Source organism: Xyrauchen texanus, chromosome 44 (assembly GCF_025860055.1).
Source record: "Xyrauchen texanus isolate HMW12.3.18 chromosome 44, RBS_HiC_50CHRs, whole genome shotgun sequence".
Classification (NCBI taxonomy): domain Eukaryota; kingdom Metazoa; phylum Chordata; class Actinopteri; order Cypriniformes; family Catostomidae; genus Xyrauchen; species Xyrauchen texanus.
Genome location: NC_068319.1, coordinates 12,634,223 through 12,659,741, shown reverse-complemented (window position 1 = coordinate 12,659,741; position 25,519 = coordinate 12,634,223). Strand labels below are relative to the sequence as shown.

General features: G+C 42.0%; 1 protein-coding gene across 2 annotated transcripts in view; it reads right to left on the bottom strand.

Moving 5' to 3' along the window:
• Positions 1 to 25,519, bottom strand: part of LOC127637109 (neurotrimin-like) — a 240,075-nt gene that overhangs the window by 56,828 nt on the left and 157,728 nt on the right. For both annotated transcript variants that reach the window (XM_052118020.1, XM_052118019.1), the window contains one exon: positions 12,603 to 12,835. In XM_052118020.1, coding sequence (XP_051973980.1) covers positions 12,603 to 12,835 — 233 coding nt within the window. The remainder of the gene's footprint in view (positions 1 to 12,602; positions 12,836 to 25,519) is intronic.

The window sequence follows — 25,519 nt, the reverse complement described above, 5'->3', positions numbered from 1 at the left end:
TAGCCAGGCTTTTGACTACTGGCATAAAATTTGGTCCAGTTTGCTGCTAATTCTGGCCAAGAACCAGCTCAGTTACATAGAAAAAAACGGTCTGACTGAAATAAAGAGGGACCAATCACAGCTTGTTTTGTTTTTTAAGTGCCATTTAAGGGTGGGATTATCTGAAGTAGCTGATACCACAATTACACTGATGAGCCAAAACATTGTGACCAACTGCCTAATATGCTGTTGCTTCTCCACATGCTGCCAAAACAGCGCCAAATCTCTGAGGCATGGTCTCTACAAGACTCCTGAAGTTGGCCTGTGGTATCTGCCACCAAGACTTTAGCAGCAGTTCCTTCAAGTCCTGTAAATTGAGAGGTGGAGCCGCCGTGGATCGGTTTTGTTGGTCCAGCACATCCCACAGATGCTCAATCGGATTGAGATCTGGGGAATTTGGAGGCCAGGGCAACACCTTGAATTCATGTTCCTCAAACTATTCCTGGACAATGTGTGCAGTATGGTAGGGCACATTATCCTGCTGAAAGAGGCCACTTCCATTTCCATAAAGGGGTGTACCTGGTCTGCAACAATGTTTAGGTAGGTGGCACTTGTCAAATTTACGTCCGCATGAATGGCCAGATCCAGGGATTCCCAGCAGAACATCGCCCAGAACATCACACTCCCTCCACCGGCTTGTCGTATTCCCACAGTGTATCCTGGTTCCGTCAGTTCCCCGGGTATACAGCACACATGTACACGCTGTCCACGTGATGTTAAAGAAAACGGAACTCATCGGACCAGGCGAACTTCTTCCACTGCTCCAGGTTCCAGTTCCGATGCTGGTGTGCCCATTGTGGGCACTTTCAAAGGTGGACAAGGGTCATCATGGGCAGTCTGAGCGGTCTGTGGCTACGCAGCACCATATGCAGCAGGGTGCAATATACTATGTGTTGTGGCACATTCCTCCTGCAACAATCATTAAAATTTATAGTGACTTTTGCCACAGTAGATTTTCTGTCGGTTCGGACCAGATGGGGCAGCCTTTGTTGCCCTCGTGCAATGATGAGCCTTGGGCGCCCAAGACCCTTTAGCCAGTTTTTGGTTTGTCCCTCCTCAGACCACTGTTGGTAGGCAGCATCGGAACTGGACCCTGCAGCAGTGGAAGAAGTTCGCCTGGTCCGATGAGTTCTGCTTTCTTTAACATCACGTGGACAGCCGTGTACATGTGTGCTGTATACCCGGGGAACTGATGGAACCAGGATACACTGAGGGAAGACGACAAGCCGGTGGAGAGAGTGTGATGTTCTGGGCAATGTTCTGCTGGGAATCCCTGGATCTGGCCACTGCTGCTGACCAGGAGAACCCCAAAAGCCTTGCCGTATAGTTGCAGAAATGCTCTGACCCAGTCGTCTGACCATAACAATTTGGCACCTGTCAAAGTCACTCAAAACGTTACTCCTGCTCATTTCTCCAGCATTCATCATGTTGACTACAAGAACTGATTGTTTGCCACCAATTATTCTACCCAAACCTTGACATATGGCCTTGTTAGGAGATGTTCAACATTATTTGCTTCACCGGCGATTGGTCATAATGTTTTGTATACATCAGTGTATATACCAGCAGGGAAAATACAAATTCAAACTATAGAGGGCAAAGTCAGATTCTGTAAGTAAAATCTTTTATTAATTTGTTAGTTTGTTCGTTTTTCCATGGGGAATTGATTATTAACAATAACTTATAAACCTGTAAAGACATCAACCATGAGCTCTGAGGTTGTTAATCGATGGTGTATGCTTCTGCTAAAGCCATCAGTTCACGTTATTTCAACTTAATAAAAAAAAAAAAAATAATAGTTCATCATGCACTGTTCGCAAATGGCTGTACAAAAAACACTGAAGAAATTAGCAGAAGAGTGTGCAGACTTTGTGATCCTTGTTTTGGTCTGTCCAATAGTACAGATTATTTCACATAGAGTACACTACTCAAAAATCTACTTTCTACAGTTCTGGATATTTTGTTTACCTACTAAGCTCATCAAACAAAAATCAATATCTCAAAATTGATTCCACTAACCTGGAAAAAAGAGGCAAATTCAGTGATTAGTATATAAAAACACTCATTCTACCTTGTAAACATGATTTTGTATTCAGGCCTGGTGCACCCCTTGACTACCAGATGACTAGACAATTAGAACTTTAAGTTAAATCTTACTTTTTTTTTGTGCATTATGCATCATACAAACCATGGGTGGTCTGTGAGACTACCTAGAAAACATAAACAGATCTCAAATATTTTGTTTGTATAGAGTATGTCAGGAGTAATTCTCTGCAGATCTGCAGATCCAGGCTCTAATACTAGGCCTCATCAGCAATATTTTAGTTATGATAGATGAACATATATAAATACAGTATATATTTCATGTCTCACATGTCCAAACTCTCATAATCTGTTTTCAAAAACCTGTATTTGCTATCGGACTTGTCGGGGGGTTAAAATAACTGAAGCAGAAGGCAGAGTACCCACAGAACTGAAAAACTGATTCTCGTGCAGCCTCTGGTGATATCGCTGTCGCTAATGTGTCACCCAGGCTAATTGTACTGGCTTTGTCCTCCCATTTATATTCTCATAACCCTGATGAATCTTTCCAATGGCTCATTACTGCTCTTTAAAATGAGGAAAAGTGCTACTCCTCAATTCAGTAACAAGAGCAGAGGCTTATTACACAAATGTGCAGGGAATAGAAATACCGTCTTATCCTTCCCCCCATGGAGGAGAAAGTTCGAGACTAATCTAAAACAGCAACACATCATTACACTTGAGCAAACGAAAGACGACAATCCCGCATGTTGTTTATGGGGCAATCTAATTAAATTGCCTCGCTTCTTCCCTGGTACATACAGTGATAGTCTGTGCGACATTCTGCTCATCAGGTACTGAAATACAGAATATACTTATTTTCTCTAATGAAATCTTGCATCAAAGTTACTTTGATCAAAGAACCACAACATTCTGGTCACATTCAAGAAGTTCTCCTTAAAATACCAAAATTGCTGCTAGATATCAAATCAACAATGCTTTTAAAGCTGAAGTGTCTAACTTATTCGATGTTAAAAAAAAACTTATCCTATCCCAGATTATGAAGACAACTATAAGTAGCCATTCAGAGTAAACACGGTAAAGACTTTGCTCTGTGGTGCTATTAAAATATTGTTCTATTTGTTCAAGCCCGACACCTCAACTGCTTATTTTTTTCAATTCAGTCTGGTGGCCCAAGTGGTGCATAAATAACGCACTTCAGCTTTAACTGTGACTATTTGTAAACTCTAGTGCGAATTAAATATTTGATGATCCTTTCTGCCTCCCGCAAAGACCTCAAGCTAATGAAACATATGGAGTGCGATCATCACCTTTTATGCACTATGTCTGTACTGAGCTGAACTCATAGCCTCTTTCCACCAGAGTCTCACTTTCCTTCTCTTCATCCTCTCAGCTCCCTCTGTCGCTAACAGTGTTGAATTCCCTGCATGTATTGTTTCACCTGCATAAGTTTCTGCTTACCAGCGCTGTGCCGTCTTTCTCTTTTGATCCTCTGTGTTTTTGCTAAACTTTGCTAAATTAGTTTTATTCCTCATTCCAGCTCCTCATTCTTTACTACAAGGGACTGAAAGGCACTATTCTTTGTAAAGCTGCTTCGGAACAAATTGTATTGTAAATGGCTCTACACAAATATACTTGACTTCAATTGAATGGAATTGAATGAACCCAGGGGATTCTCCAGGCAATAGATGTAGCTCATTATTAAAAGTGAAGGAAATAATTTCTGCACCACCACAAAAATAATAACTGTTTTCAAACTTCTATTGATTAGACAAAAAAAAAAAAAAAAATGTGAACCTGAAAATTACAACACTTCTTTCATTCATTTAGATGAGTCAAGAATCTGTAGTTAGGATTCATATTCTTGCATCAAAGCATCACTTAATTTGTTTGCTGAATTTGTGTTTGTCTGAACAAATCCTCTGTTCCAAGATATCTTGGGAGCAACACAGATTCTTTGTTTTTGTTCTCACATTTGTTTTCCTTGTTATTCTAAAAAAAAAAAAAAAAAAAAAGTGTAAAACAACAGCATTGCATTGCGATGACCTTTGAGAGAGATATTTCTCTCTCAGGGATCAGGAGATGGCCTTTTTGTCTCATTATCTACGTACATGCCACCCACATAACACAACTCTATGAAAAGCACATGTGCTGTGTTTTACAGTACATATAATATGCAGGCTTGTCCTAATTAAAGTACGTTTCATGCAACATTTCAAGAAGGATTGAGGACATATTAACTCATAAGCAGAATCTTGCATAGACAATCATGTTTCAGAGTGCAAAGGCTGTATGTTTGTCTTTTAAGGATACAATGTAAAATAACAAGTAGTTCGCTCTCTGTTTTAAATGGTCATTGCTTCTAATCAGAGGTCATTGGTGAACACTTGATAGACCAAAAGCTGGAAACAATATTCTGTGAGAATACTGGGCCAAATTGGCTGTTTGAGTGTTAGTTTCAACAGCACCATTCTAGCCAGCTTCAGTCTCCACACCACCTGTACATGTCTGCCCTTTCGCTGCTTGCTGAGAAAGACAAAACAGGTATGATTAGGTGAGATCATCCATGTGACCTCAAAACAAGAAATCCAAATATCCAAAAATCAGACACCCTTTCACTTGTTTAATGTTAGCCTGATAACTAACAACTTTCCCTTACAAAATATGATATTTTTTAAATCATTTCAAAAGACATCTCATTTGAGTGTAGGGAATGGTTTTGAGACATTTCATTTCAGTGTAGGAATGGTTTTTGGTTAGCGCTAGCCCGATCTTAACAACAGTATGAGATGGCGAAATCACAAGAAAGCGTACTAGTTGGCTCGTACAAAACTTATGACATCTACTGTTATGCACCAAGGAAGATACTCTTCCAATGGTGCATAACAGGGTTATGAAGTAGCGTTTTGACAATATACATTATCATATGTTTTTCCCCTAAACCAAACTCCAAATCTTAATCTAACCATAACCATAATGTGTAATACTGTACCTAAACCCTAAACCTAACCATGATTTTAAGAACTCTCTTTTGGTGCCCCTTCGTGGACATAACACCTGGAAAAGGAAGCTCACACGTGCCCATGCACCCAACAACAATTACTTCCTTGGTCACTGCGGACAGTGTTTTGAAATTCGGTAAGCACAGACCGATTTTGGCTAAAGAAAAGTCAACCAACTGTTTCTGATTTCAGTCAGTCTGGGCAGTTCTGAGGTGAAATGCCCACTGGGTTGCACTAAAAGACTGTTCAATTTACTCCCAAATAGATTAGGTTTTGAAAGGGGTCATCAGGAATAACATTTTCTTTGACATTTAAGAGTTCATAGTATTATAAAATCACACTGTAAATTTCAGAACTCAAAACTACATCCTCCATACAAAAATACTATTTATTGAGCTGCAAAAACAGGACATTTGGATTTTCCGCACTTTGTGTCATCACACAGATGAATATACATCTGCACATGACTGCCTCTACAGCAAGACATCAACACCTACTTTTACCTCATCGCACCCTTGCCCACTGGCACTCAGTCAAAAAGGTGAAGAGGAGAGAATAAGACAGATGGGCCTTATATACCTGCACACCAAAGGGGACTTACACAGGACACCTTCTTGTGCCCATCTGGACTATATTTAAATGTTATTTTTTTACATAAACATGCAACAGACAAACTGCTTCAACCGTTATCATGCATCTCGCTAAAAGGAGACCCCATTCTGTGTCTTGTAGTTTTGAGTATAAACACATCCTGGATGCATTTTTGCACCCATCTGCACTATTTTTAATTGTTGGTCTATGTAAACATGTGCTAGATAGACGTCTTTGACCGTTTTGATGCATTTCCGGCAATGTGCGCTGCATTCTAAGAGCAGTACAAGATCTTAATATCAGGAAATAGTGTCTGACAAAGTTTAACAAAGTTCCTGATAGCATCAGTGTAGGATGATATGTGTGTGTCATGTACAGGTATGTGTGTTTGACTAATTTCAGCATTTATCACTTGTCAGTGTGGATTGCTTGTGAACCTGTCACAATACAATTTAAGCTTTGTAAAGGAACTGTTATTAAAAGATGGTGCAGTTAAAAACACTTTGGACTTGACCGCAAATCCGTAAGTAACTGATTTCATTCATGAATGTTTCATGTCATGACTGTTTGATATTCATAGTATATTGAACTGCTGTGTTTGAGTGAATAATTTGATAAATAAATAAAAACTTTACTAATGTAATAAGTGGACCTCAAGGAAAATAATACTATTATTATTATTAATAATAATAATAATAATAATAATAATAAAAGAGTATGTCATAACCCCTTTGAGATTAAAGCTCTATCAAGATACAAATCAACAAAAATTAACTCCTTACCTTATACCTTAAAACTACACTTAAGCGATAGTGTCATAAAAAGCAAATTTGACATTTGCTGATGCAACCACATTATTTTGTAGTACTTTTATGACACTTTCGGCTCACATGCTCACACTCGTTTACTCTTCAAGACTCGTATTCTGGTCTTTTGCATCACAGGTGCAACACTATCAGTTTTGCTACCACACAATTTGATTGTGCCAAACAATCTTATAATTTTATTTTGATATGTAACACAACCGAGTAAATATCATTTTCCAAAATTGTAGGAACAGTGACTTCATCCAATGTGTCCAGGTTGAAAATGATATACAGTACCTGAGAGATGATTTGGAGGCTGATTTGTAATATCACTAAAAGATTTGATCACAATATAGGATGAGATTCAAATTGCAACTGAATATCACTGTTAGTCATGTAAAATCGATCTTCGCCACTTACAATGCAAATGGATATATTTAGTCACTCCTGACTCACAAAACATGTTATAGCTATGTTTGCATAATCATATTGACAAACTTACATGCAATGATGATTTTGTAATATTTGATGTAGTAGGTTAAACATTTAATTGACATTTTTTACATTAAAGCTTATAAAGAACATGTACTGTACATAGCCATCTGTAAATGATACATAAACTTTTTTTCTTACTATAATGACCTTCATTTGTCTTCTGCATGTATTGGCTTTATAAGAATAATGCTTTGTGTAACATGGAGAAAGAGCTCGGAGGACAACCTCAGGTTTCAGATTGCACTGGAGTCTAACACTTTGAATGTCCCCTCTCGTATTGCATCTGATCAATACATCTGATCGATACCACGGAAGGCGATGAGGCCATTTACTGAGACACAAATCTCCAGCTGCAGTCATCAACCAAATAAATAGATGTACCAATGATACAGTACAAAATGGCAAATGTGAAATTTAATAGAACCCTCTCCAGTTTAAGGAGTACTTCTGAAGGACCTACAACTGGAATTAAAGCAAGTGTGAAATATGTTGGGATACTTAAAACAAGCATGTGAATATCAAATGAGATATGTCAGAAAGGTACTGTAGTCACTACAGTACTGTTTACTGTAGTACATTTTTTTAGCAGAGAGTAGACAGGAGCTTTGGAGGGATAGTTCAGATTAACGGGATAGTTCACCCCAAAATTTTAATGTATTAGCCTCAGTCACCATTCTATGGAGCCCCTTAGAGGACAGAGCAGGCATTTTTATTTCTGAAATAGTTTTCAGTGCCCTCGCAATAAGTTTTGTTTCCCCCCTGCAATAGTTTTCGTTCCCCTGCAATTCACAAAATTTGGTTAAAATATGGTTGTGGCAAGGCTGAGGGCGGGGCCGGGTCATGATCCTACACACCCGGTCCCGTATTAGGCTAATTAAGCATCCGAGAGGGATAAAGGTCGACTGCAGAGGATCGTGCGGGAGAGAGAGATCGTTAACGGACATGTCCGTCATGTGTGTAGGATCACCCCCCAGCCCCGCCCTCTGCCCTGCCACAATGGTTACTGTAGTAAAACCACTTACTACAGTGTATTGTGAGAGCACACAAAACTTGTTTCAAGGGAACACAAAAACCTTTCAGAATTTCAGAAAAGAAAATCCTGCCCTGTCCTCTAAAGGCCCCTTTACCATTCATTTCCATTGTATGAAAAGAAAATGCAATTAAACTGAATGTTGACTGAGGCTAATACTTTGTCCAAGGAAGACAAATGTGAGTTTTAAACAACATGAGGTTAAATGACAGAAATTTATATTTAAATTTCTGTCATTAACTTTTCCTTTAAAACAAGCATGCAAATATCAAACAAGAAATATGAGAATGGCAGAGAGGAGGCAGTAACAAGCTCCAGAAGCTCATCTTATAAGAGGAATAGAGTCACACATGATGACAGAAGTAGTCGTGGTGCTGTAGTTTGTGTAGGCAGACTTTAGCTGAGCATGGCTTGTTTTAACAAAGCTGAGACAAAGCATAAATTATAGGCAAACCAAAACCCCATCTGTTCACAAACCTTTCAGATCCATTATCAAGAACACTAGGCCGAAAATTGTACACCACTCAGCATGGAACTGTTGGGTGTAAGGGAAAAAGAACGCATTGCAAACAATTTAATATCTATAGTGCACATAAGAGAGACTACAGGCACCATCAAGTGAGAGTTTCTACTTATGTTGTGTCATGTACAGATGGTATTCTTACAGATATGAAACAATTAGGGATGTTCCGGTGGCCGTGCTCATGTCCATGTTCTAATGCTTGTAAAAAGGCTCTGATATCGTAAACATTCAGTGCACAACATTAAAACATATTTAAAAAAAAAAAAAAAAAGTCTGCGATTTAATGATTTAAATATATTGTAGGCTTTTGTTACGAGCTACAAATGTGAGTGCTTGTGAATGTGTTGTGCCGGTAGGGTTGCCACTTTTTAGTTTTAAAATAAGGAACACTTAAATTGGGGGTGGGGGTGGATATCATGTCCCCTAACCATATCCTCCACAGTTTTTGCAACAAATGCGTTGAGTTAATATGCGTTATTAATGAAAATTGTATATCCTTTCTTATATGTTAACTTATATGAGAATTTTCATGACCATTACTTATTTATGGATGGATGTATTTGTATTTATATATATATATATAAAATTAAGTCTTAGGAGCCATTGGGTCCTAAACTGAAACATCAAGGAGCCAAATGGATGTTTTTAGTCGCCAAATCACAGAATTACTCGATTTAGATTGCTGTTCAGAAACAAGATAGAAAGGGGGCCTGGGTAGCTCAGCAATTAAATACGCTAACTACCACACCTGGAGTCACAAGTTCAAATCCAGGGCGTGCTGAGTGACTCCAGTCAGTCTCCTAAGCAACCAACTGGCCCGGTTGCTAGGGTGGGTAGAGTCACGTTGTGTTAACTTACTCATGGTCGCTATAATGTGATTCTCGCTCTCGGTGGGGTGCGTGGTGAGTTGTGTGTGGATGACACGGAGAATAGCGTGAGCCTCCATATGCGCTAGGTCTCCGTGGTAAAGCTCTCAACAAGCCAAGGGATAAAATAAGAAGATTGACGTCTAAGAATCTGAGATTCGTCCTCCACCACTCGGACTGAGGTGAGTCACTACACCACCACGAGGACTGAAGAGTGCATTGGGAATTGGGCAAGCCAAATTGGGGAGAAAAGAAAAAGAAAAGAAAAAGAAACAAGATAGAAAGCCGAAGGAAAAGAAGACCGCTGATAACCCATTAATAGGAGGTTTAATAAACAGTATATATAGTTGAGAAGATAAGTTTGTATCCCCTTTTGTCTCGTAATTGTTCACACCCGTTTCATAATTTATGCAAATATAAGAGATAAAATACTTTTTTTATTTAGTACTGCTCTTCAGAATCTACTTTACATATATTTACAGATAGTATAGTATGCATATAGTAGTGTTGTTGATAGTATAGTATGCATATAGTAGTATGTTAAAAAAACTGGTCAACAAAATGTGACTTTTAATTATAAAGAAGCCGAAATACACATGGGACTCTTAATTTGAAATGTCTGCACTCCCAGTTGTGAGTTCACTGATGGCTGAGAAAGTTCAAACCCTCTTTTCTTTTTGGGTGATTAATGAAAAAGACCCGGTTCAAAAGAGTCATTTGTTAGACTCTCTCACGCTGGGTTTGTTGTTGCATGCGGTGCAGCGAGCTTGTCAGAAACAGAACTGGTGTAAAGTGGAGAAAGACACACTAGTGGCACATGCTCTAAAGATGTATTCAAAAACTAGATGATATCTGACAAAACCACAGGTGAACGCACACAACCTGACTGTCGCCAATTATTGTCGCAATCAATTATTTTTGGTCACATTTGCAACCATTTTAGTCGCAGTCTGGAGCCCTGTATATATCTATTTATATATAAATATACAGGGCTCCAGACTGCAACTAAAATCGTTGCAGATGCAATATATATAAATATACAGTACAGGGCTCCAGACCATGACTAAAATGGTCACAAATGCGACCAAAAATAATTAATCACCATTGGCGACAGTCGGGTTGTGTGCGTTTACATGCGGTTTTGTCAGATATCATCTTATGAGTTATTGAATACATCTTTAGAGCATGTGCCACCAGTGTGTCTCGCGGCACTTTTCACCAGTTCAATTCCACACACAACAACAAACCCAGCGTCGAACAAATGACAAATAATTTTATGACAAATGACAAATAATTTTAGCACCATTTGTGGACTTCTCAGATGGTCCTTTACACACCATAGGCAAATTTTCCAACTAAATGTTAAATTAGCAATCTGGAACAATTTCAGTGCAAGTGACCAGCCACCGTCAAAACACACACAGAAACAGAAAGGGCTTCAAAATAAAAGCTTCCGCCAAAAGAGGTAAAATTTAAATGGAAAAAAATATATCACTAATGTATAGTTATGTAATATTCACTGTAATACTACTACTGCTACTACTTATAATAATAATAATAATAATAAATCAATAGTAAATGTATAATATTAAAGCTATATATCACATCTGTGATGCTCTGTTACACAGCACTGTAATTGACAAAAATAACTTCAATGTAAGGTTTATTTTATAAAAAATAATGTTATGTTAAATAATGTTGAATAATAATGTTGAAAATTATTTGTTCTATTTTTATTTGATTAAAGTTTTAAAGAATGTGTTTATTTAAACACCATTTTGATGATAAAATTTAAATAAACTATTAATTTGGAATTCACAAAAATAAATAAATCAAACAAGTATCGGTGAGTGCTGAAAAGGAAGCATCGGTACTCCTACTCCTAAAACAAAAATGGTATTGGGACATCCCTACACAAGGAATTCTTTGTATTAATTTATGCTGATGTATTGGATGTAGTCTGATGTACTACATTTAATCGGATGTATTAAAATTGCAGGTGAAAGGGTTATTTCACCCAGAAATAAAAATTCTGTCATCATTAACTCATCTTACCTCATGTTGTTCCATAACCGGATTAATTTCTTTATTCCTTGAAAAAAATGTAAAGGATTTTATGCAGAATGTAAGTCTCAGTCACCATTCACTTGTATGAAAAAAAGATGCAAAGAAAGTGAATAGTGACTAAGACTAACATATTGCCTAACATCTACTCTTGTGTTCCACAGAAGAAGCAAAGTCATATTGGTTTGGAACAACATGAAGGTGAGTAAATAATGACCAATGGTGAACTACACCTTTAAGAATCCACAACAAAACCAAAAAGACTAATGACTGATGTATACAAATTGGACTGAAGACTTTATAATTAATTGAACTGCATTAAGCTTCGATTTATCAGTCTTCTTAACAGGCAAGCCAAACTCCAATTAACACTTGTGTTTCTAATTACAAAAAAACTAAACAAAAAAAAAGCACCTTAACCTGTCTATTTGTTCACTTATTTATGCCAGAAGTAATTTGTGTCAGGACAAAGTACTAAACTTTAATGAGCATTTGATAAGATGGCATGTTATTATAAAAAATCCCTTTATCTCTGCAATGTGGAAAATCTGACACTTTTTCTGACTCCACTGATGGTCCGAAAACCTTATAAAAATGGTGTTACTGTTTTTTGGCGCATATCTTAATTATGTTATGCACCCCAAGCTGAGATGGATTTGGCAGCGAGCAAAGCTAATTGTTTTCGGAATACGAATTTGTAGGCGATCGACTGCACTTTAAATTATGATAAAGGTGTGAGTATCGGCACCTGATTTAGTGAGCTTGTGCTCTGTGAAGAGATCAAAGCTTTTGCCTACTTTTTTTCTCTCGTTCTCTCCTCCGTCTGTGTGTCTTGACTCATAAATCAATATTCATCAACGATTTGAAATTACAGCCAGATTAAATCACAATTTCATCACCAGGAATCACATCTGCAGAGTTTCATTTAATTACATCAGCCTAGAAAAGGAGACCCAAAGTTTTTTTCAACCTTTATTTATCCAACCAAAATGCCAACACAACCCAAAACAATGCCAAGATAGTTATACCCACCACGGTTTCCTCATCCGAACATTAAATGATGCAAACATTTCACATTTAGAGACATCAAGTAAAAATCCTCAAACCAATTTAAGAAGGAAATAACTTGGAAAAATGGTTTACCTTGTACGATGAGATGCACCTTCGTTGATTCCGGATTCTTGTTCGTGAGAATGGAACATACATATGGCCCCTCGTCATATAGGTTCACATTTAGAATCTTTATACTGTATTCAGTGATTGCTGTGCTTAGTAGGACCACCCGGGGGTCCAGAGTCCACTTTTCATTTCCTGTGAAGAGAATAGTTGTCCGGTTGAGCCATGCCACCCGAGATACTTTGTTGTCCACATTGCACCTGTTGAACAAGAGAAGGACACAAGAGAAAAATGATTAATTGTCATAGTGTATGTTACATAGGAAAACATGAACCACAAAGATGTACATATATGGTTAGAAGCCATGTTTTCATGGTCTTGGTCTTGTCATGGACTTTTTGAGCAATTTGACTCGGTCTTGACTCGAACAAGTGCGGACTCGGACTTAACCTCATGTCCAGTCTCCCTTTTCCAAAATTATACAGTGAAAGCTTCAACAGAATGTTGGACTGTCAGTATCAGAGATCTTGATGTTCCCTTTACAAAAAGCTTCACTTTGATGCTGCGCTGCTAAGCGCTATGGGGGAACAACTCTAGCTGTGAACCGAGCTGAAATAGTGTGTGTAACACGTCAATGAACATTGACTGGAATTTATAGCCTCGGCTGATTTAATCATTAGATGCACCTGTGGCCAGGCTATAAATGGATACGTCACCAGGTGTCGTCAAACTTTTTTCAGAGCGATTCTGTGTCTGTGTCTTTCACAAACCCTGTCAAAACTTTCTTTCCTCTGTTAGAAGTTAGAATCAGTTAGGCAGTGTGCAGTGAACGTTGTTCTCTTTTCTCTTTTCTCTTCTGTTTAGAAAATATTATATATATATATATATATATATATATATATATATATATATATATATTTCTAAAAAGAAAGAAAAAAAGAGAGAATGACTGAAAACCGCAAACGGTGCGTGTTCCCCTCTTCTCGCTCTATAGCTGAAGATGACAACACACATCAGTTTTTGCTGTTTGTTTGGGGGTAAGAGCCCGCTGCTCTCACGTTGCAGCAGGGCAGGTGCGAGCACTGCGATTTGCTTTAACAGGCAGAGTGCTTCGTGCTCGCCTCGCTTGCTTCTGGGAGTCAGCACTCACGGAAAAAAAAAAGATCGTTCGTGGGGCTCTTGCATGGATTTGGCTGAGGAGCAAGAGACGGGTTGTTCCCTTTCTCTCACTTTCTCCCCAAACCCAGCTGGTCCTTCACATGATCTCGAAGCGCGTTCCGACGCTTCTTCGGATCATGAGGTGGATCGCGATTCTCTTCCCGCCTCCAAGCTTTCCGTCCGCGATAGAAAATCTACGGAGGAATTGCTCAATGTTGTTACTCGTGCGGTTGCCAGATTGGACTGGCCACGCAAAAAAGAGACCCCCAAACGCTCCAAATTAGGGGATAGATTTTATCTTCCAGTCAAAGAAAGGGAACGCCTCATGGGTCCCTTCCCTTCTTTGATAACCTCCACGAATAGCTTTATCGCTCATGGAGAACCCCTAAAACAAAACAAAAAAAAAAACAAAAAAAAAAAATATATATATATTTTCTTCCCGTGTTCACATACCCTCGACGTCATTATATTCGACTATCGTGTGTGCTGAGGCACGGGGGTATTCAGTGATGCCGCCGGTCGAAGAGACGCTTGCGGGCTATCTCTCGCCGGGCTCGGCATCGTCACTTAAGAAGCCCTCTCTCCCCTCAAAGCCTTGTAGGACAACCTCCACTTTAGTGGGAAGGGCTTATCAAGCAGCAGGTCAGGCTGGTGCTGCTCTGCACACTATGCTGTTTTACAGGCATACCAGACTGACCTCCTGGACGACCTGAGTGTGGGTTCTGCGCTTGACGAGCAAGCCTCAGACCCGCCTCGGTCCTGACTGAAGGGAGGCTCAAAAGCAAAGCGTGGCGAGTCGTGCTCCTCTTCCCAGGGATTGGGGACAGTCTCGCCGCTCTCGCCAGCCCCCGAAGCAAGACCCAAGAGAAAACCCTGACGGTCTTGCACCTAGATTAGGGGGTAGCTCCCCTCGGGACGGGGCGCGTGCTTCACTTCACCCCTCCCGGTACCCCCTCGAAGCCCCTCCATTCCCGCCACCTCTTGGTGTTTGGGGTTGCAGAGGCTTCCGTCAAAATTGGGTGTTTTCGCTGTTCCTGCATTTTATTCAGGACGCGAAAACACTCGACAACCCCTCAACAGGAAGTGTTAAAATCGAATACCATCTCAGAGATCCTGGCAGCGTGGAAACTTCTGCCAGATATATTGCCGGGATTTAATTCACTCGCTGCTTTTCCGTGTTTCAACGGCGTGTTCTCACTACCGTAAACCGGATTTCTTTTTTATGTAAAAAAAAAAACTCAATCTCCTGGTTAAAGGGGCCATGGTATGTGTTCCCCATCCAGAGAGAGAGTTAGGTTATTACACTAAATACTTCCCGTTTCCCATGGAGGGTGAGGGGTGGCGTCTGGCTTAGATCTTAAAGCTTGAACTGCCCATGGGTGTTCAAGTCTTAGATGACGCCTATCAAGATGGTCGTGTCTCAAGCCCTACAACTCGTTTGGCTGGTCACCATCGATCTTATGACGCACTTCTATAATTCATTTAGAAGTTCTGCCACAACATGGAAAGTTCCTGAGGTTCACTTCCGGGGGCGAAGTCTTCCATGGTCAGGTTCTTTCACTCAGCCTAGCCCTTTTTACCCGCACATTCACAATGCATGATGTAGCGCTGGCTCCTTGCGACTCCGGGGCATCTGCATTCTGAATTATGTAGACGACTGGCTGATCCTAGCGCAGTTCCAGGAACTGGCAGTTCAGCACAGGGACATCGTCTTAGCTCATCTGTTTCTCTGGGGTTGAGGCTCAACGCCAAGAAAAGTGTCCTCTCTCCCACTCAGAACACTGTCTATCGGGGCATCGTATGGAGTTCAATCACAATGCGGGCACAACTGTCTCCTGCTAGTATTGAGTCCATTCAGATCACCCTGAGCAAAGTCAGGCTAGGTCAAGGTTGCACTGTTTTCAGTATCAACGATTTCCAGGTCTCAGGGCGAACGCATCCACGGTGATCCCTCTGGACCTTCTGCTCATGAGACCGTTTTTGTTGTGGCCAAAAGCCAGGGGATTTCTTCCAAGGGCCAAAACCCCTAGGCTAAATAGGGTTACGCGCCTCAGGCTTCGTTCCCTTTCTATGTGGTTCAGACCCCGGTTTTCTGCCTTGGGTCCCACTCTTGGTGCGTCTTGTTGTCGCAGGCTGCTAACGACAGACGCCTCCCTGATGGGTGGGGTAGCGGCCTTAAGTGGTCATCCAGCTTAAGGGGATAGGAGGGTCGTCAGCTCGGTAGTCACAGTCACTGTCTCGGGTTGATGGCTGTATTTCTGGCCCTGAAATACCTCCTCCTGAGGCTGCCATGTCTTGGTGCAGGTGGACAATACAGCGGTAGCCTCTTACATAAATCATCAAGGAGACCCACGTTCCTGTCAGCTGTATTTCTGACACGTCGGATTCTCCTTAGGGCCCAGGGCAAGCTCCTGTCACTCAGGTCAGTTATATCCCTGGATGCCCGTATATGGGAGCAGATTTACTGTCCAGACAGAAAATACCAACGGGGGAGTTAAGAACTCCACCCTAAGGTAGTAGTTGGCCAGATTTCGCCAGCAAGGGTTTTTGCCTCTTACTGATAGCACCGCGCTGGCCGAACAGGGTTTGGTTCTCGGAGCAAATTTCTTCCCTCGATGGCTCGCCTTGGGAGATTCCGAAGAGGAAGGACCTTCTATCTCAGGCACAGGGCAATATTTCATCCCTGCCCCAAATTGTGGAATCTTTCATGTTTGGCCCCTAAGGGTACCAACTGAGGGACACAGGGCTCTCTCCTGAGGTTATCGAGACCTTTTTAAATGCCAGACTTTTTCCACTTGGAACAAGTTTGGGTGAGATCTTAGGGCAGAAGAGGACCTCTTCGCCTCTATGAATAGCGCAATGTCTCCTCTACTTCTCCCTGAAATCACCCAGCCCCCTTGGGTCTGGACGTTAAGACACATACATGACCCAGAATGCGTCTGTATGCATTTCTTTCCCTGGTTTCTCTGCTCCCGGGAGTCTTGGCAATGTTCACCAGCAAGGGTCTTGCCTCCTATTAATGGCGCTGCGCTGGCCGAACAGGATATGTTTCTCGGAGTTAATTCCTCTCCTTGACGGCTCGCCTTGGGCGATTCCGAACAGGGAGGACCTTCTCATCCTTGGCCCGAATTGTGAAACCTTTCATGTCTGACCCCTAAGGGTACCAAATGAGGTTCACAGGGTTTTCTCTTGAGGTTATCGAGACCATTTCAAGTGCTAGGGCTCCCTCCACTTGGAACTGATCTGGGTAGACTTTACAGGGCAGAAGAGGACCTCTTCACCTCTATTGATAGCGCAATGTCTCCTCTACTTCTCCCCGAGTCGCCCAGTCCCCCACCCCCTCCCCCTCGGAAGGGGCTGAACGTAGTAACGCAAATGCGCCTGCATGCGTTTCCTTCTACTAAAGTTCTTATTACAGAACCAGCTAACTGCCAGTTTGCTTCAGTTCTGGATTTTCTGTAGAAAGAACTGTCAGCAGGCACTTGCCTCGCCACTGCCAGGTTCTATGTGGCCACTGCGGTTTGCCACGGCTTGGTGGGCGGGGTGCCCTCAAAGAGGCATCCTCATTATTGCCCGGGCCTATGAGGCGCGCGGTCAAGCTTCGCCAGTAGGTTTCAGGGCGCACTCTACCAGAGGGCTCTCCTCCTCTAAAACCTTGGCTAGAGGTCTCCCTCTGCAGCAAGTTTGTGATGCGGCAGGTTGTCCTCTCCGCACACATTCATTAGATTTTTATAGTTTGGATGTTTTGCCACTCCGGGCTCTTATGCCCTTGAGTCGACATCTCAAGCTCATGTCTGGACAAGTTCGTGATGCGGCAGGCTGGTCCTCTCCGCTCACATTCATCAGTTTTTATGACAAGTTTGTGTTGCGATAGGGTTCTCTTCGCACACATTCATCGAACTTTATGGGCTAGATGCTTTGCTACTCCGGACACTTATGTCCTTGAGTCGACATCTCAGCCCATGCCTAAACAAGTTTGTGATGCGGCAGGTTGTCCTCTCCGCACACATTCATTGGACTTTTTTAGTTTGGATGTTCTGCACTCCGGGCTCTTATGCCCTTAAGTCGACATCTCAGCTCATACCTGAACAAGTTTGTGATGCGGCAGGCTCGTCCTCTCCGCTCACATTCATCAGTTTTTATGACAAGTTTGTGTTGCGATAGGGTTCTCTTCGCACACATTCATCGAACTTTATGGGTTAGATGCTTTGCTACTCCGGGCTCTTATGCCCTTGAGTCGACATCTCAGCCCATGCCTAAACAAGTTTGTGATGTGGCAGGCTGGTCCTCTCCGCTCACATTCATCAGTTTTTATGACAAGTTTGTGTTGCGATAGGGTTCTCTTCGCACACATTCATCGAACTTTATGGGTTAGATGCTTTGCTACTCCGGGCTCTTATGCCCTTGAGTCGACATCTCAGCCCATGCCTAAACAAGTTTGTGATGTGGCAGGCTGGTCCTCTCCGCTCACATTCATCAGTTTTTATGACAAGTTTGTGTTGCGATAGGGTTCTCTTCGCACACATTCTTCGAACCTTATGGGTTAGATGCTTTGCTACTCCGGGCTCTTATGCCCTTGAGTCGACATCTCAGCTCATGCCTGAACAAGTTTTTGATGCAGCAGGCTGGTCCTCTCCGCACACATTCATCAAAATTGAATGGTTTAGATGTTTATGCTACTCCGGGCTCTTATGACCTTGAGTCTACATCTCAAGCTCATGTCTGAGACCTCTCGCGTTTTTGTGAGTACACTGCACAACCGTAGGGGTCCGGACAGCCCCAAGTGCGGCGGCGTGGGTATTGCGTTCCCCATAGCGCTTAGCAGCACAGCATCAAAGTGAAGCTTTTTGTAAAGGGAACGTCTCGGGTTACATGTGTAACCCTTGTTCCCTGAAAAAAGCGGAATGAGATGCTGCGCTGCTTTGCCGCACTGGGACGTCCCAGGACTGCTCTTCAAAAAGAAGTATCTGACGACACCTGGTGACAAATCCATTTATAGCCTGGCCACAGGTGCATCTAATGATTACATCAGCCGAGGCTATAAATTCCAGTCAATGTTCATTGACGTGTTACACACACATTATTTCAGCTCGGTTCACAGCTAGAGTTGTTCCCCCATAGCGTTTAGCAGCGCAGCATCTCGTTCCACTTTTTTCAGGGAACAAGGGTTACACATGTAACCCGAGACGTTTGTACCGCATTTCATTATGCTGCGTTTAATCAGAACTAATGATGCCAGGTTCACAAATAGATCATTCTATTTTGTCTGTTCTTTTTAGCGAATTGGCCAAACAGGTTAGAAAAAGGTTTAAATGGATTGGCTATTCAGTCTGATTCATTCAAACTGCTATCTCACTGAATAATTTGCAGCAGCTTCTCACTCATTAAAACGTCTCGGGTTACATGTGTAACCCTTGTTCCCTGAAAAAGGCGGAACGAGATGTTGCGCTGAATAATGTGTGGAACACATCAATGAACATTGTCCGGAATTTATAGCCTCGGCTGATGTGATCATTAGATGCACCTGAGGCCAGGCTATAAATGGATACGTCACCAGGTGTCGTCAGATTCTTCTTTTTGAAGAGCAGTCCTGGGACGTCCCAGTGCGGCAAAGCAGTGCAACATCTCGTTCCGCCTTTTTCAGGGAACAAGGGTTACACATGTAACCCGAGACGTTCCCTTTACAAAAGGCTTCACTACGATGTTGCGCTGCTAAGCGCTACGGGAACGCAATACCCACGCCGCCAGACTCGGCTGTCCGGACCCCTACGGTTGTGCAGTGTACTCACAAAAACACGAGAGGTCTCAGACATGAGCTTGAGATGTCGACTCAAGGGCATAAGAGCCCAGAGTAGCAAAGCATCTAACCCACAAAGTTCGATGAATGTGTGCGAAGAGAACCCTATCGCAACACAAACTTGTCATAAAAACTGATGAATGTGAGCGGAGAGGACCAGTCTGCCGCATCACAAACTTGTTCAGGCATGGGCTGAGATGTCGACTCAAGGACATAAGAGTCCGGAGTAGCAAAGCATCTAAACCATAAAATGTGATTAGTGTGTGCGGAGAGTGCCAACCTGCCGCACCACAAACTTGTTCGGTGTCAACTCAAGGGCGTAAGAGCCAAGGGTGGCAAGAACATCCAAACTATAAAAGTTTAATGAATGTGCGCGTAGAGGACCAACCTGCCGCACCACAAACTTGCTGCAGAGGGAGACCTCTAGCCAAGGCTTTAGAGGAGGAGAGCCCTCTGGAAGAGTGCGCCCTAAAACCTACTGGCAAAGCTTGAACGCGCGCCTCGTAGGCCCGGGCAGTAAGGTCCCTCACCCAAAGTGACAACCCGGTCACGGCTTCGAAGTGAAGAACTGCTGCCCTGACTTTACGCCACTAGCAAATGCGGTGGACATAATTCTGAAGGGCACAGACTGGACAAAGTCTGAGTAGTCTTTAGCTGCTCCGGCATTACAAACGGCAGGGAGCAGAAGGCTTAGAGAATGACTGGCCAAGGGTCGAGAAAGGCACCTTGGGCAGGTAGTCAGGGTGAGGGTGCAAAGAATGCTCTTGGTCCTACCTGGGGCAACTCAAAACAGGCCCGCAAAAGAGACAGAGCCTGTAGGTACCCAAGTCTCCTTAGAGATGTAATTGCCATATGAAAAACCATCTTGAGAGTAGAAGTCTACCAAACGCTGACTCTAGAGGTTTTAAAAAGGGGGGTCTTACCCTATGAAGAGGTCCTAGCAAGGATGCCTCTTAAAGGGCACCCCGCCCACCAAGGCGTGGCAAACCGAAGTGGAAGCCACATAGAACCTGGCAGTGGCGAGGCAAGTGCCCGCTGACAGTTCTTTCCACAGAAAATCCAGAACTGAAGCAAACTGGCAGTTAGCTGGTTCTGTAATTTTAACTTATTAGAAGGAAACGCATGCAGGCGCATTTGTGCCATGTATGCGCCACCACGATCAGCACCCCCGAGGGGGGGGACTGGGTGACTCGGGGAGAAGTAGAGGAGACATTGCGCTATCAACAGAGGCGAAGAGGTCCTCTTCTGCCCTGTAAAATCTACCCAGATCAGTTCCAAGGGAGGGAGCCCTAGCGCTTGCAATGGTCTCGATAACTTCAGGAGAAAGCCCTGTGAACCTCAGTTGGTACCCTACAGGGGCCAAGTATGAAAGGTTTCACAATTCGGGCCGGGGACGAATATGCCCCCTGAGCCTGAGAAAGAAGGTCCTACCTGTTCGGAATCGCCCAAGGCGAGCCGTCGAGGAGAGATATTAACTCCGAGAACCATATCCTGTTTATCCAGCGCAGCGCCATTAATAGGAGGCAAGACCCTTGCTGGTGAACATTGCCAAGACTGCCGGGAGCAGAGAAACCGGGGAAAGAAACGCATACAGACGCATTCTGGGTCATGTATGTGTTTTAACGTCCAGACCCAAGGGGGCTGGGTGATTTCAGGGAGAAGTAGAGGAGACATTGCGCTATTCATAGAGGCGAAGAGGTCCTCTTCTGCCCTAAGATCTCACCCAAACTTGTTCCAAGTGGAAAAAGCCCGGCATTTAAAAGGTCTCGATAACCTCAGGAGAGAGCCCTGTGTCCCTCAGTTGGTACCCTTAGGGGCCAAACATGAAAGATTCCACAATTTGGGGCAGGGATGAAATATTGCCCTGTGCCTGAGACAGAAGATCCTTCCTGTTCGGCATCGCCAAAGGCTGAGCCGTCGAGGGAAGAGATTAGCTCCGAGAACCAAGCCCTGTTCGGCCAGCGCGGTGCTATCAGTAAGAGGCAAAAACCCTTGCTTTCGAACTCTGGGCAACTACTACCTTAGGGTGGAGTTCTTAACTCCCCCGTTGGTATGGACCGTAAATCTGCTCCCATATACGGGCATCATGTCCTACAAGGCTATGAGGGGAGAGAGGGCTTCTTAAGTGACGATGCCGAGCCCGGCGAGAGATAGCCCGCAAGCGTCTCTTCGACCGGCGGCATCACTGAATACCGCCGTGCCTCAGCACCCACGACAGTCGAATATAATGACGTCGAGGGTATGTGAACACGGGATGAATATATATATATATATATATATATATATATATATATATATATATATATATATATATTATTTATTTATTTTTTTTTAATGGAGGTTTATCAAAGAAGGGAAGGAACCCATGAGGCGTTCCCTTTCTTAGACTGGAAGATAAAATCTATCCCCTAATTTGGAGCGTTTGGGGGTCTCTTTTTCGCGTGGCCAGACCAATCTGGCAACCGCACGAGTAACAACATCGAGCAATTCCTCTGTAGATTTTTTATCGCGGACGGAAAGCTCGGAGGCGGGAAGAGAATAGCGATCCACCTCATGATCCGAGAAGCGTCGAGATCATGTGAAGAAACAGCTAGGTTTGGGGAGAGAGTGAGAGAAAGGAATCAACCCGTCTCTTGCTCCTCAGCCAAAACCATGCAAGAGCCCTACGAACGATCTTCTTTTCGAGAGTGCTGACTCCCGGAAACAAGCGAGGCGAGCATGACACACTCTGCCTGTTAAAGCAAATCGCAGTGCTCGCACCCACCCTGCTACAACGTGAGAGCAGCGTGCTCCCAAACAAACAGCAAAAACTGATGTGTGTCGTCTTCAGCTATAGAGTGAGAAGAGGGGAACACGCACTGTTTGCGGCTTTCAGTCATTCTCTCTTTTAGAAATATATATATATATATATATATATATATATATATATATATATATATATATATATATATATATATATATATAATATTTTCTAAACAGAAGAGAAAAGAGAACAAAGAACAAAGTTCACTGCACACTGTCTAACTGATTCTAACTCCTAACAGAGGAAAGAAAGTTTTGACAGGGTGTGTGAAACACACAGAAACAGAATCGCTCTGAAAAAAGAGTTTCTGACGACACCTGGTGACGTATCCATTTATAGCCTGGCCTCAGGTGCATCTAATGATTACATCAGCCGAGGCTATAAATTCCGGTCAATGTTCATTGACGTGTTCCACACATTATTCAGCTCGGCTCACAGCGAAAGCTGTTCCCCGTAGCGCTTAGCAGCGCAACATCGTAGTGAAGCCTTTTGTAAAGGGAACAGCATCTGGATATTTTAGAAAACGGAACACAATCCAACCGTTGGATAAATTGGATGTTTACCTACAGTCAGCAAAAGACTGCTTTTTGAGAGGTAACTTTGAGGAACTTCCATCAGTGCTGTGTCTTGTTAACAAGGGGCTGTTCACGCCAAATGCGTTGATGCGTCTACCCATGCTGTTTTTCTACATATGCTAATCAAATGTCTTTGACGGTTGCATTACATATCTCTGTGTTTTTGGTGTCTTGTGCAGGAGCACAAGTTATTTTGTCAAGTTTTGTCAAAAAATATGCCCTGAGACACCTGTGTTACACTCTATTCCCTGATAGCACACGCACAACAACCAGACGTCTATTTGATGTGTGTATTTACATGTGTGAATACAAAAACTGTGACAAGGCAATAGGTATATGAACAGATCTGTCCCCTTTTTTTCCTTTCCTTTTTCTATTAAAGATCTTGAGAATAAGTTTGAAAATGACAAAAGCTTTTCATCTTATTCCGGTCGAATTGCAGAGAGAAAAATTAGGGCAATTCTGGGTGATAACTAGCTTTCATAATAGAAGATTCTAGATATGACTCTACAGTTGTCTCTTCCCCAGGAAAGGACTTTTCTTAAAACTGCAGAAAAATACCTAGAGGGGCTCAACATACTAATCATTTTTAAACTTTTGAATGACAGCTCTAAAGGTTAGGACTAAGCGGAAATAACTATGTTAAAAAAGTCTTGAACACAAAGCAGTTTAACACATAAAAAGTAATATACTCCTTTCACTGCAATTACTGTTTATTTTTTAAGAGTTATTTAGTCCTACAATAGCAAAAGAATGTACTGTATTGATGTGGTTTTATCAATGACACTTACAAGGTGCATGAGTATCTTCAAATTGCCATTTCCAAACCATTCGCATCAAAATGTCAAAAACACTGCAGTAATTCATAATATTCTTAAAGAGTGCTTCATGCTCAAGGTCAATATAAGTAAATAGATTTTCAGACCCTTTACTGGAGAATGTCCTAGCTCTGAAAATTAGTCAACAAGAGGGCACTTCTCAAGATTTTGCAAATCTAGGCAACAATAGCAACCATGAAGCGAATGCTTTCTCAGGATATTCTTCAAAAGGAAAAGCTCTTTCTGAGTCTGTTAATCTATGCAGAGTGCTGAGCGCAAGAGAGCTTGCAGATGATTTGAACCATAGAAAACCAGAAGATTAAGCAGCAGTCTATAATCATGCATGCTCTGCAATTTTTGTTTGGGAATCACTATGCACATTTGAACAATAGAATGGATTTATTTTTAAAGTTCAGTTCAGACATATCAGTCTAAAAATAGCCTTACACTGTAGTCTTAACACCTTGAACACGTTGGCAAAATAACAGTGTTCAATAACGTATTTTAAAGTCTTGGCGCAGTGGGCCTCATTTTCTTTGAATTAAAATGCCTACTTTGCCTATAATAAAGGAAATTCTCATAACCACAGATAACATCCTGCAAATTTGATTATGTACATTAATTCTGCATGCAGCACCCTTCATATTCTAAACCAGGCTGTTCGTCGTGTTCCAATATGAGCCTAACTGAATTTTACCCTTATTTTACCTGAGAGGAACACATTGAGTTTAAAATCATAATCAGCATTATACTAATGATATTAGCTTGATTGTTATTCTGTTGAAGTATAAATTGAAGTGGTTTAATGGTGAACACTTTGAACTTTGAATAGGAAGGTCATCACTCCATTCCCACCCAGGGCACCTTTTCTGACCATTTTGAGCAAGACACTTAACACTCCATCTGCTGCAGGGATGCTGCGGGACAGATTGTGTGCCTTGAATATCTCTGTCTGCCAGTGAAAGATAAGATTACCAATATGCAAGATAAAGAATTATTATAGTGACTGTGTGAACTGCAAAGTAAGTCCTAAAGCCCCAACCTACAATGAGAAATCATTCAAAATATCCTTAAGTTTCTAACACGAATATGTTAATGTTTTATAATCTGACACTAAAAAGGCCTAAGACTTGTTTTATATCCTTTAATGTGAAGTGTAAAATTGTACATGTTAAATATCTCCTTCCCTGGCTTATTATGCAGGGTCAACTATAAGTAGTTTACTTGTGCACACTGTAGCTTGACTCCCCTGAAAAGTGTACACACGTTCACTCTATCAAATATTGATCTGTTTGTTTGAGCATCCCATCCAACCGGACATAGCAACATTGGCTAAATCACACTTTACCTTTAAAATATCCAAATATTTATGTTTATGCAAAAGCAGGTCAACCTATATTCTGCAATCTCCTCACATAGTACATGCATACATTAAACAGCATGCATTAATTTAAAATCATCCATATGAAACATTTACATATGCATATCACCCATTGAATCTATAACAGATGCAATATGCTGCGTGTCTTTCCACAATGTGTTTGAAATGACTCAGTCACTTGAGTATAAAACAAGGAAAAGGCATATAGATTTTTCCACACTGTGCTAAAAAGTAAGAGGTGTTTCTTGGAAGGCAAAACCTCCATTATCCAGCATTGACAGGGTGAGATCAGACCTCATTCAGTGAACTAATGACTCTGTCACAACAGCCCTTTGCACTTCTGCCTAATGGACTGTCAGCCACCTTGGTGCGAGATCGTTTATATAAAGAAATATCTTCTCAACTCAAGCAT